At 44.9% G+C, this 13,929-nt stretch overlaps 1 protein-coding gene across 1 annotated transcript in view; it reads left to right on the top strand.

Moving 5' to 3' along the window:
* LOC142803337 (neprilysin-1-like) overlaps positions 1 to 13,929 on the top strand; it is a 48,114-nt gene that overhangs the window by 32,763 nt on the left and 1,422 nt on the right. The window contains exons 8-9 of the mRNA XM_075888453.1: positions 6,601 to 6,833; positions 10,699 to 10,824. Of these exons, the coding sequence (XP_075744568.1) occupies positions 6,601 to 6,833; positions 10,699 to 10,824 (359 nt within the window). The remainder of the gene's footprint in view (positions 1 to 6,600; positions 6,834 to 10,698; positions 10,825 to 13,929) is intronic.

Below are 13,929 nucleotides of genomic sequence, written 5' to 3'. Positions count from 1 at the left end.
GACTGGCGCGTCGCAAAAGGGGTTGCAGTTTTTAAAAACGTTCTTTGTCCTATCTCCCTGACTTCGTGTTCGTGTAAGATGCTTGAGCATATATTAGCAAAATACATAAATGATCTTTTTAGCACAAAAAAATGTAATACCCGAGGAAAAACACGGTTTCAGGCATGGATATTCCACAGTGACTCAAATATTCACAACAGTTAAAGAATTTATTAAGGTGTTTGACAAAGGTGGTCAGATTGATTTAATACTTTAATACACTTCCAAGGAGTTTGACAGAGGGGTGTATTCAAAGTTATTAATAAAAAAATTGGCCCCGTATCTGCATGTTACACTGCGAATGTCGTCGGAAGGTGACAGCCTTGCACCTGAAGAGAGTAAATAAAACGTTTATTTGATGCTCTGCACAAGAAAATCGGTGAATGGTATTCTGGAGGCGCTGCGTTAGAGTGCCTCGAGCGCATCAAGTCACGTCACACGTGAAACATGAGCGCTATCTGGCAGTTATCTTGGAAAACGAAGCGCGCATGCCCTGCGCACGTGTCTTAGAGGTGATAAGGTGTACAACGCATGGCGGCGGGTAGGTGCCACCACCGTGTCGTCTAAGCAAAGCGTTGCAAGCACTTGCCTTTTCGTGCAAGCGTTGCCTAGTCAGCGCAACGTGATAAACTCTATGGTCCTTATAATTTTGTATGCTTTTTCCAGTACGAGACACATACAGAATATTGACGTGTTTTTATGGTGCCTCAGATATGCGCAATAATTGCTTTTTAATTGACAATCACACAAGAATGAACGTTGAATGTAGAGAAATATTCGTGGGCGCTGCGAATGGGCTCGGCCATTCGGAGTATCATTTCGCCACTTTGGTGCCGTTTAGTGTACCGGTAATGGCATACAGACAGACAAATATCAGACAGACAGACCATAATTTCTGTATCGAAGGTCCCCAAATAGGCTATTATCTTTAAAATTAGGGCAATTGGATTACCTTCGCGCATTATTCACTTGGTTAATACATACCTTACCAATAGAAAACAGTACGTAAACGTAGACGAGTCCAGTTCGCGATTTTTAGATGTGTACTCAGGAGATCCGAAGGGGACCGTCCTGGGCTCACTCCTGTTGAACATCTTTAATGATGTCATTCAACACGTACCGGTCCAATCAGTTCATTTGAATTTATTCGCAGATGACTGCGTTATGTTTACATCTGTAAATTCTGTCTTTAATCCAATCACCTTTACCAGCACTTTAAATAAATTGGCAGAATTGCGCAACAAATGAATAATAGTAATAAACCTTCAGAAAACTGTCCACATGAACACCAATAACAAATTGAACAAACGTTAACTTACTTACTGTCTACAAGATAACCCCCTGCCCCGCCGCGGTGGTCTAGTGGCTAAGGTACTCGGCTGCTGACCCGCAGGTCGCGGGTTCGAATCCCGGCTGTGGCGGCTGCATTTCCGATGGAGGCGGAAATGTTGTAGGCCCGTGTGCTCAGATTTGGGTGCAGGTTAAAGAACCCCAGGTGGTCAAAATTTCCGGAGCCCTCCACTACGGCGCCTCTTATAATCATATGGTGGTTTTGGGACGTTAAACCCCACAAATCAATCAATCAACAAGATAACCCCCTCGCAGAAGTTCAGGCATCCAAATATTTATGAATCACGTTGACTTCTCGTCTTAACTGATCAAGCCATATAAATATTATATGCTCTATAGCCCCCCCCCCCCCCAAAAAAAAGGCTTGCTGAAACTCAAGTTGAGCGAATCCTTCCTTTTCTCTTAGGTTGATGACATACAAAACAATTATTAGACCTTCTTAGAATACGGCAGTGCTGTTTGGGTTCCCTATACACAAATCAACATAGAAAGACTCTGAGAAAGATCAAAGGTTAGCAGTGTAGTACATTTACAAACATTTCAGACGCCTTTATTCATCATCACATATGCTTTGATTGATATGTGGGGTTTAACGTCCCAAAACCACTATATGATTATGAGAGACGCCGTAGTGGAGGGCTCCGGAAATTTAGACCACCTGGGGTTCTTTAACGTGCACCCAAATCTGAGCACACGGGCCTACAACATTTCCGCCTCCATCGGAAATGCAGCCGCCGCAGCCGGGATTATCATCACATATGCTACAGTTTGCTGAATTAGAGCAAATATATGAAATAAGAAAACAGGCACGCTTATACTTCTTATCTTCAGTATATACTAATGGGCTCGGAATAAACTCTGACGATTACTTTCCAATACTCATCGGTCGAGGCTCACGTCACAAGCACAGCCATTGAGTCAAACCTGCATTCGCAAAAACTAATTATTATAAATATTCATTCTTCCCTCGACCAATCACAGCGTGGAATTCATTACCATCTTTGTCAGCTTTGCTACGCAGAAAGTCTTGATATTTTTTTTTGTGTCTGTGCATGTGCATCCTCCCCGGCTTGGACTACTGTCTGCAGTATTGTATAAAACCAAATAAGTAAACAAAATAATGATATGAACAGATACTAACGCTAGGTGTTTTCTAACAGCCAAAAGAAGATACCTGCCACGGAGATGGGTTGCTGTTGAATGCTGCTGGCTTTAGACTCAGTTCAAGGTAGCAACCGTTTGCTGACAAATTTGGTACTCAATTTCTCATCATGAAGTAGCGGATGGCTTAGGCCTCATAAATTGTGTGCTCGGTGAGGCACAAAATAGCAGGCTCTCCATCTCCTCCAAAGTCACAGCCATATGCCTAATTAGGACAAAAGCATAACAAGGTATGGCGGATTGTCCTAAAAGTGGTGAACATTCCTATATTTGGCTACTATTTATTCCGAGAATATTAATCTAGAATATGCAGTGCTATATTGGTCGTCAAGGTTTGAGTAAGCATGTGCCCTGACGTTTTTCTTTTTTAACAGTGGTTTCACCTCGCATGGTGCACCAGACGAAGCGCATGGTGTCTAGAATTCGCAACGCCTTCGCGAATCAGTTGAACTCGTCAAGCTGGGTCAGCCGCGAGATTGCAGCCGACGCTATCGACACGTTGAACGGTATCACGGCATACGTAGGAAGTGCAGGACGACGATTGGATGGAGAGTTCGTCAAAGCGATATACAGTCAGTGTTCATCTTTATTTGCCCGCTTTATATGGCATGCACGGAACGTGACATCCGTTAGCACTTTTATATACAACTGGTTTTCGGCGTTGTGGAAACGTAACTACGATGTATTGGTGCAGGCACGGCAGCGCTGCGATTTTGCTCAGAATATAAGCGTCTGTGAGCCTGCGTGCTCTGCCGAGCCATTTATACACAAACTCTTGAAGAATGCTTCTGTCATGTACGGGTGTCGCTGTGTAGGGTTCATGATCTGCTCCGGCAGAGCCGCTGCGCTGTCATCAAAGAGTCCCCATTCGCAGGAATTGTCAATGATAAGTACCGTTAAGTGCTGAAAACATTTCAATCTTGAATCATTGTCTGTACTACGTTCTTACTTGAGGCTTTTTGATTAGGTTTACTTTAGTCAATTCATTAGTTAATTGCAGATAAGTAACATTAAATTAATGAGAGAGCAGCAGAGTTAAAGCCGCTTGCTCGTCGTGATGTGTTCCGTCCTAACCAACGTTTCATCTTATTTCGATTACAATGCTCCAGTAATAACGTCTTCGTTTGCAATCGGGTGCCTACGACTGCCACGAGCTATGCAGATGACCTCGGTAAAGCCACTGGCGTGAATACAACTGATGAACAGTGCTCACAGACTAAAGTGCGACATCAAAATTTTAAGGATATGGACTGATACTTGCTGTTTCACTGATTTACAAGGCTGCGAAACTGACTGCTATATGTAAGGCATGCCCTCCTGTGATTTTTCTTGCCAAAATTCTATCCTTTGACAAAAACTGTAAAGCCTGTTTCACATGCAAGCGATTGTGTTCCAAGAGCGGAGCAGTAGCCGCCGCGCGAGCCTAACACAGGTTTCTACAGCGGCGACTGGACGCTGTAGTAAATATCGGCAGAGTTGGAAAATTTCGCTCGTGGAAGACGCGGCAGAGTGACAAGTGACGCGGATGACACGTCACGCCAGGGGCGGAGTCGAGGAGTGGACGCGCGCGCTGCGAGGAACTGGCTCCACAGAACAACTGGTGGTTTAACAAAAGACGAAACTTGGTGACACGGTGCATAGCTGATAGGGTTGACACGTACGAGAGAGCAAGGCCGGGCTCTACGGTAGTCGACTTGAAAAGTAGCATTCCACACATGCAGGTCACCGAAGAAGAATTTTGTGAAGTGACTCAAGAAGGAGGGGGTGCGAAGCGTGCTGTCATGGTTCGGGGAAAGAAGGCATCCACCAGGGGCCTTTGTTTTCATTCTCCCTTTCAACAACAGCTCTATTGCTCCCTAAAACCCGTGCTCACTTGTCCACGTCCCCTGCAGCGCTGCACAGCGCTTAAGTTTTCAGGCTGTCGGTGAGTCCTGCCCCACTGGCCTTCTGCTCTTCGTGACACTCAGTGCCGGAATGCGTGGCTGGCTATGCGAAAATAGATGTTTGGTCACGAGCACAACACACGCTGCACGGATAACGAAGAACAGCTGTTGATTTCAGGCACCAGTGCAGCAACTAAATGCATGCGACTAACTAGATGCATGAAACTAAAATACTTGGCCAGAGGCTACAAATTGGATGTCACTGTGTACCGACGGCAAATATGTGTTGTGTGAAATAATGTGATACTTCGGCTTTCCTGCTCACCACCGCAGCATTTATAGACGATACCTCCCGTTAAAACAAGAATTGCTGCGAAGTCCCCAAAATGGGCCACGCAAAATTTATACGGTAGCCCACTAACTGGAACAACCAGTGTATCACGTGTACCATGCTACCTGCTGTTGGAGAAACTCTGTCTGAGGTGGTTTATTTAATCATTGAAAAACCCAAGAGCCTTACTATTTATGCTAAAAACATACAAATGCGAGTGCCAAAAGTGATGTAGACCATTCGCAAAATCCCGATAAAGTGCGTATTCGCACACACCACAGGGTGACCAAAAACATGGCTGAAGCTCACCACTGAGGCTTTTTGAGTAAACTTTTATTGTGACTCGAGCGAACAAGGAGAAAGTTTTATGTATAACTTTTGCGAGGTGTATATACTCCGCATCCCAAAATTCAATCGCTGAAAGCAAGAGCAGTGAATCGGAGAAACACAGAAAGTGCTGCCTAAAACACGCTCGCAGTTCTTAAACCTTCAGCTAGCTGGAAAAGCTGTCTCATAATGCCATACCAGCAAACTCTTGCTTTTGCTCCTCTGGACTTTTCCCGATTCTCTGGACTTTTCTTGAATATGAGCCTTTCGGAAGTTTCCCCTTTCGGCATGTCTCATAGTCGCAGCGTAATTTAGACAATAAAATGTCATTAAGTAACCTTCAAAATGTTTTTCACATGAATATTGGCGTGATATGCTGCTTGAATTTAGCGTAGTGGGCCGCGTCATCACAAACATAGGGTCCTGATGAAGGCGACTAGATGTTCTAAGTGATTGTGCTAACTGCGAATGCCTGAAGGAAGTAATTTTGTTAAAAAAGGCTATATTGACTTAGGCCAAACCCTTTGTTTTACGAAATTTAGTTCAAAGTCCTGTGTGTTATTTCAGGTCGATGACACGAAGGATATTGGGGTCTTACACGCCAAACCTCTATATGACTATGCAGCACGCTTTGATGTAGGGCTCCAAAAACTGCGACCATGTGGTTTTCTTCAGCGTGCATTGACTCCGCCAGGCACGCGAGCCTCTCGAATTTACGCTTCGTTGTAATGTCACTGCAGCTTACGGGATCAAACCCACAAGATTAGGCACTGTAGCTGAGTACACTAAGCACTACATCATCTTGTTGAACGTTCAGTTCACGTTGACGAATCATTAACACTACAGTGGAGTGCTGATTGAGGAAAATTAGTTCGTTAGACCCACGAATTCTTCAATTTGGTCATCACGCCGTACAAAGAGTGAACGTTACACAAATGGACGGTGTGCGAGCTACCGTTTTTTTTTTCAAAAAGGTGCAAAAAGTACATTTGGGCGTCTAGTAGATAAAAAAAACGTGTAAGTACTTCACTTCAAGATCTCTTACACACCTTCGTAGTGACCTCTCGTCACTCATTCTCGTTCATGTCGTGTAATGGTCAATGAACCTCCTGCTTTCTGGTAGCCGACCCACGTTCTCGATGGATGTTAAAGCGTAAACTACCACTAGGTTTCATTGTAAGAAGACTACGATTCATATTTATTCGCAATGAGAAAACTCACCCAACGATGACATATCAGTGCCGCCACACACTGAACCAGATCACGCGCGACAACAGAAAACAATAATCGCTGTTCTCCGACTACCAGCCAGTATATTCGTCCCCAATAGCTTGGCCGGATAGAGTCTACTACATATAATAGCTCCTTCTTGTGCTGCGAAACCTTTGATATCAATTTTTCCACTGCGATAATATTTCTTACGAGACAACAATCACCAATTTTCATGCAATATGTGTGCCGTGGCGGGACGTATATGTTACTGAAATAATCGTTTATCGTTCGCCGCAGAACCGTACCCAAATGTGCCACTGGATAGATATTTCCCAACGTGGATAAAGGCCCTCTCTCACTCCGCACACTATTTTTGGATCGACAAGGCGACTCCATTGTACAGAGAAGACGAGGTGAACGCTTATTACACGCCGGAGGAGGAAACACTTATAATACCAACAGGAATTCTGTGTGGTCCTGTCCTATATCCTTTTGTGCCACTAGCAATCAATTATGGTGGCCTTGGAATGGTAAGGACGCATATTTTTTGTGACACTAGTTTCAGAAAGCAGTATGCTTTACTCGGTCAATTTTGTATCGCTGTGTACGGAGTTCTAAGAGCAGTGCGGCTCACGCACCAGGCTGGAAAGCACAATAGCGCATACGGATTACTATTATTTGGAACTAAAATGCTGCTAAGAAAAGCATAGGGTATTTTATTCGAATGTTGGAAGTAGTTGTAATGTATTAGGAATAACAAAAGGCGGACGAAAAGATAACCTCCCATGGGTAGGAACCGAACCTGCAACTTTGGAACACGCGTCCAATTATCTACCAACTGAGCTACCATCTCCCCATCCACTCTATATGGTATATGTGTGCATTTAAAGGCGGAAGAATCAGTCAGCACCAACTATTGCCATTATGGCAAGTGTGAGAGACTCCTTTACCACAAGACTGTTATATTTTATGCCGGTGCTCACTACGGCTCCACTGATGTACTTACGTCTCGGATATGAGGTCGCATAGAGTGTACATACAGATTATACAGAAAGTACAAGAAGGAATTATTCTGGAAAGCGGCGCCGAAGCAGCAACTTCGCGCTCATCAGCGCGCGACGCTAAGCACTAATCCCAGAGCGAACCTTCGCAAACCACTGAACGGTGAGCCATATCTATGAATCATGTGCAGCTGGGAGTCATCAGAGCGCGGTTTCGTCATCAGTAGCGAGATGTCATTGCGGGCGCACAGAAGGCACTCGCGCTCCAAAGGTAGTCCTGCCGCGCAGCACGCGGTCTATGCGCGCCTACCTCCACATGGAGTGGTCACAGTGCGTGCAGGTGCTCTCTAGTTGGTTCACTCACACGCACGCCTATCTCAAGATTCGGGTGCTTTGTACCTCCTGTGCTTTCACCGCAAGTTTGCTTAGAAGTCGCAGTGTTTAAAAATGGCATGAAAGTATTTCGCTCCCTGCCACCGCCCACGCTTACGAAAAAAGCGTGCTGCTCCAAAACCAAATTATAAAAACTGTTACAGTTGTTCGCGCTCGTCCAGCGTAAACTGTGCATTCACTTCGTGCGTCTTTCTTTCTATTTAAACAGCGAGCTTTAAGTGTCGAGCTGGGACATTAGTTTGTCCGAGTTTGTCTTGAAGTGTGTATGCTAATTTCAGGCGTGCTTTCTGCTTGATGTGTGCGCCGCAAGTTTCGAGCTGCTTATTGTTCTTTGCATGACATCGCCATTTGTTGCTGTAGCATTTTATATCTCTATGAACACTCTGTGAGAAAAGGCGTTTTACTTTCGTGTTACGCCAATTACTAAAAAAAGCGTGAAAGGTGATAAGCCATGTTTTATATTTTGCCTATTGGCGTCACGTATAGAATGTGATCTTACTACGATCTGGCGGCTGACTAATTATTCCTCTTATACTGTCTCAAGGCACCAGGTCAGCCAGATCCAGACCCTCGCTACAAATGAAGGGAGCAAAAGCACGCTTAAGGGCTTGTTTTGGAGAGAAGCATAAATAATGAGAACTCACAGACAGTGACACTGATGAAGGTATAAGAGATAATATTGAAGTATTGTAAGTAATTGAAATTAAATTGTGAAGAAAGAAAAGTGAACAAAAATATAACATGCTGTGGGCAGGAGCTGAACCTGCGACCTTCGAATGACGTGTGGGCTGCTCTACCACCTGAGCTACTGTGGCGGCTATCCCCCCTGTCGACTTTTTAATGTGTGAACGTGCATATAAACAAGGGAGCATCAGTCAGCGCCGCCAGCAGTTATTGAATGGAAGCAGGTGCGTAGCCAGAAGTTGTTTCGAGAGTGGGAGGTGGGGACACCTTCATTTTTGGGAGGGCACCTCCTCAAAACGGCAATTTATTGCTCTTTATGCCATTGCTAAAGAATGGGGGGGGGGCACGGGCCTTGTGCGCCCCTCCCCACCCTGGCTACGCCCCTGACCGGATGTTGTCCACCGTCGTCATGATGGCAACAGGTGGTGCCTACTAACTTTTCCACTTTTATAGGCAAGTATTTACCCTATAATATGGACCTAGGGATGACTATCATGATAGCTTAGTTGGTAGAGCATCGGACGCGCTATTTCAAGGTCGCAGGTTAGACCCTGGCCCCGGGCTAGTCATTTTATGGTGCATTTTTCTTTCTTCATATTTATATTACAACTACTTCGAATATTTCAGTATTATTCGCTGTACTTTCTTTAGTATCATTGTGTGTTAGTTCTTTTTATTATGATGTTTCACAAACAAAACCAACTCTTAAACGTACACCTCCTTCTTTTATGCGGAACAGTGTAGCACAAATAGAAGACGCATAGCTCAAGCACTTCAAAGCAAGTAGAGGAAAAGTCACTTGATTTGATTATTACCTATGGCTGAAATGAGTTAGAATTTACAGTTGCGCAATCGTACATCAAAGTCGGAACGGTATTTTTGCGCTATTTTTTATAATTTGCATAGCTGCTTGTAGCTCGTATAAAGTAATATTGGAAATGTCGCTTTCATTTAAAAACATTGCAATATAGGCGATGAAGCGACAGCATTAAGCGGTCACAGGATCAATAGTTTAGGCATTTCAAATGCCATCATAGTTAACGACTTCACAGCAAATGTCCCAGTTGATATATTTACGTTTTCATGCTTCTAGAACACACGAAGCTTCATTGAAATGGAAATTATGCCAATGAAATAGGTACCCATTCAATGATCCTACTGGACTTGTGTAATGGAACACAATGCTTTAATCTGCATTCTCTTAGTTAATGATCACTATGGTGGGCGAATTTCTACCTGTCGTGATTAAGGTTAGCTGGGAATATAGCGACTGTTTAGAAGGCTTGTTCGACCGAGTGTTTGCACGGAACAGTGGTACCAGTACGTGGCTCAGTATCCACTACCGCGGGACTTGCATCCACTAATTTTCATTAACTGTCGGTTTTTGTTGCACACGTATGATCTGCGCTCGCCAATATGGTGGTGGTGGTAGTGGTTAGAATGAAAAGGAAAAAGGCACCTAATTTCTGTCTGCCTTCAGGCGACACGGCGCAGTGCTTTATAGGGGTGGGGGGAAGGAGGGATAAAAAAATAGAAGAAAATAGACGGAGAAGAAGACAGCCAAGCGAGAGAAAAAAGAAAGAGATAGGAAAGTGGGGATCCGGTCGAAGCAGTCCAAGGGCGGGGTGCCACAATGTGAGAGCTGCACGGCGTCAGGAGACCGCGGAGGGCGAACCAGTCGGCGGGAGCTACGCTGATGTCGGAGATCGCGAGGGCACAACCGTCCAGCTTGAAATCCTGCGAGCGAATCCAATATGGCATGCAGTCATGCTGTGCTGCCTATATGCTCCGCTTGCTATGTAAGAAACGTTACATGTTCATTACCATGACTCTGCCACTAGCACTCTAATCATTGCGGCTATGCGCAGTAAGGCGCCAAAGATGTTTACTTAAGGTTCGGTCGTCGCTGTGCATTGCATGCGTTCCTGCCAAAGCAAATTGACATGAATTTGCAAGCGGATTATCAACTAGCGTACAAGCGTGAAGGTGTAGTTGGCGTTCACAGTAAATTCGTGTCATGGTCACTACAATAATCTTTACTCATGCACTTTTGTTTCCTTCGCCACATCTCGTTATAGGCCAATTATATGTGGCATGTAATGTCCTAAAACCACCATATGAGTATAGGAGACGCCGTAGTGAAGGGCTCCGCAAATTACGACCACCTAGGGTTCTTTTACGTGAACTCAAATAACTTGGTATAAGTTGTACTGTGAGCGAAAGCTTTTTCTTTGCTGACTGGTCAACGTATCTTGTACACATTACATTTTATGTGCCGCTATTGATGTGCACTGACACTGTCTTGTTATTATTACAGGTGATTGGCCACGAGTTCATGCGTGCGTTTGATCTTAATAACATTAAGATTAGTTATTGGACGGAAGACTTCAGAAAGGACTACACGGAAAAAGCACTCTGCTTGCGAAGGTCGCATAAATCTGTTGTGAGTAGATGACTCTTCTGATGTTGGGAATCGTGATCCTGATTCATACGCTAAACTGTCTTAACTGTAGTATCGTAAGCTATATGAGTTCGAACACTCGAACACGCGTCGAATAGCCTCGAACCCTACATCGGCTGATTTGCATCAGCTGCTATCGGAAACAATGTGGAATGGGCTCTGCGCTTCCGCTAGCTGTTGGCCCACTCCCGCCTCGATATCGTTGCTGCAAAGAGGGAGCTTGTCGGTGACCGCTAGCCGAGATATGATTTCACTTCAAAGCACCCTGCCTGACGCAGTGACTCATCAGAATATGTAGCAGCCGAGATGTCCCCTGTTACGTACCCTGCCATTAAGCACAGGCCATGCTTGTAATATATATAGGGGATGCTCACTGGAAATTTTAATACGCCAGGCCTATTCCTATTTTTGTTTTTGTGGAAATTCTTTTGTATTGCGTTATCATTCTTCGCAGCCAATGACATGCATTCGGCAGCCGTTTTGCGGCAACATTACCGAAACGAGACTGCCGACAGTAAGCGGAAGAGCGCCCTTCTTTCCCCTCATCTTTCGTCAGCGCCATCCACGTATAACGCTGTCTCAGTTTTGAGGCTATTAGCCATGTGGTCGCGTGTTCGAAGTCGTATTGCTCACGATAGTACATACTGGTCTTCACTACTTAGAGCCTTGTGCGCAGCGTTGCAACTTGGGGTTCACCAGGATATAGATTGCCTGTTGAAAGGTTGGGTGAGCATGTCTACACATTCATGACCGTCCAAACAATGCAGTGAGCACCCGAATATAACTCAAGGAGCATTACCTTACATTCGAGAGCAGACAATTTTCTTGTGAGCAGCTGGGACGGCTGCCACTTCTCTAGTAGCCGATGTCAATCATGTGGTCGTCCCTGCTGGTCCTGGGATTTCCACCTGAGTAGCGCGCGCAACCAACAGTTAACGCAAACTTTGTACCAGGAGGCGCAAAGGCCGACGTGCCGTTGCCACTGTGAATTGCCCAAGTCGATTAGTTTTGCAGCCTCGAGACTTTAACTGCATGACAGTTTCAGCCCAAGGTGTGGCCATTACGTGCGCACATTAGAACTTCGCTTAGCGAAGCCGTCATCTGTGCACCAGCTAGCAACATGTCGAAGCAAGCAAAGCAGATGACAAGTGAAAAGAAGGATCAGAAGAGATAATAAATGCGCAGCATTTTTAGCGAACTTCGGTGGCTTAGCGCGTATCTATCTATCTATCTATCTATCTATCTATCTATCTATCTATCTATCTATCTATCTATCTATCTATCTATCTATCTATCTATCTATCTATCTACGAATTCTAGTTCTCCTGGCCATTTCGATGATGGTGTCTATATCAAGCTTGGTATGGCATAACATGACTGTATGAAGAACGTATTTTGACTAGTCATAACATGACAATGATGACATATGTGTCATGAATGTCAAGATTTACATTTTTTAGTCCTGCAGCTCTTGCAGGGGTTTCGCTCACATGAGATGTTGCAAAACTGGTATGGTATTGCATGATTGCAAGGCGAACAAAAGCGACAGGCCCTAACATGAAAATCATAACAAGTGTGTCATTTAACAACATGACGACATGCCGCGCTCATGATGCGCTCGCGGCCGTAACGCTTACGTCACATATACCAAATTTGGTATCACAATAGTGAATGAACAACGAAAGTATGTGACTAGTGCAAACATTATAATCATGAGATGCGTGTCATGTAGCAAGATGACTACACGCCACACTCATGATGTGCTGGCTGCCGTCTCGCTAGCTTCACTTGTACCAAATTTGGTATTACAGTATGTAAATGGATGACGAACGTATGTGACTGGTGCAAACATTATAATCATAGGGTGCGTGTCATGTAAAATCATGACTACATGCCACACTCATGATGCGCTGGCAGCCATTTTGCTAACTTCACTTAGACCAAGTTTCGTATTACGGAACGTGAATGGATGACGAAGGTATGTGACTGGTGCAAACATGATAAACATGACATGCGTGTCATGTAACAACATGACTACATGCCACACTCATGATGCACTGATGGCTGTTTCGCTAGCTTTACTTATGCCTAATTTGGTATTACTAGAGGTGAATGGATCACGAAGGTATGATACTGGTGCAAAAATGATAAACATGACATGCGTGTCATGTAACAACATGACTGCATGCTACGCTCATGATGCGCTCGTGGCCATTTCACTAGCATCACATGTACCAAACGATATTACGTGACGCGAACGAACGACATAGGTAAATGACACAACCAAACATGACAATCACGACATGCCTGTCATGTAACAACACGTCTACATGCAACACTGATTAAGCTCTCACGGCCGTTTCACCAGCTGCACATATGTCAAATTTGGTATAGTGTGACGCTAGTGAATGACTAAGGTATGTCACTGGTGCAAACATAATAATCATGAGATGCGTGCCATGTGAGAGCATGACTACATGCCACAGTGAAGGCAGCAATATATTTCGACATGACTCGGTGCGCGTGCCCGCCGGCATTGCCCCGCCAGGCGTCGGTCCAGCCTTATACTCGCAGGCACGCCGCGCTGCCTTGCTTTGAAAAATGTGTGTTTCAGCGCGCCCAGCGTCCCTCCGTCACGAAAAGAGGGAGACGCGGTGTTGTCTGGGTAATGCATTGGCGAAAATGTAGCATGTTGCATTTCGTGCCCTTTGCCATCGGGCCGCACCGACGGACGGTGGTCGTGGCTGGCGTGAGACTAAAGAGTTCTCGGGTTTGCTGAAGTAGCGTCGCTGTGCCCAGCGTGCGCGCAAGTCGACGCTACATTGGAGTGTATTGGGCCCTTCATAATGCTCTCGCGGCCGTTTCGCTAGCTTTACATATACCACATTTAATGTTACTTGACGTCAATGGATGACGAAATATATGACTGGTGCAAACATGATAATACTGACACGCGTGTCATGCAAGTGTATGACAACATACCACGCTCCTAGGGGGCTCATGGCCATTTCGGTAGCTCTACATATACTAAATTTGGTATCACGTGACTTGAATAGATGACAAAGGTAACCGACACCTCCAAACATG

This window comes from Rhipicephalus microplus, chromosome 3 (genome assembly GCF_043290135.1).
Source record: "Rhipicephalus microplus isolate Deutch F79 chromosome 3, USDA_Rmic, whole genome shotgun sequence".
In the NCBI taxonomy this organism is placed as follows: domain Eukaryota; kingdom Metazoa; phylum Arthropoda; class Arachnida; order Ixodida; family Ixodidae; genus Rhipicephalus; species Rhipicephalus microplus.
This window is presented reverse-complemented; position numbering and strand designations above follow the sequence as displayed.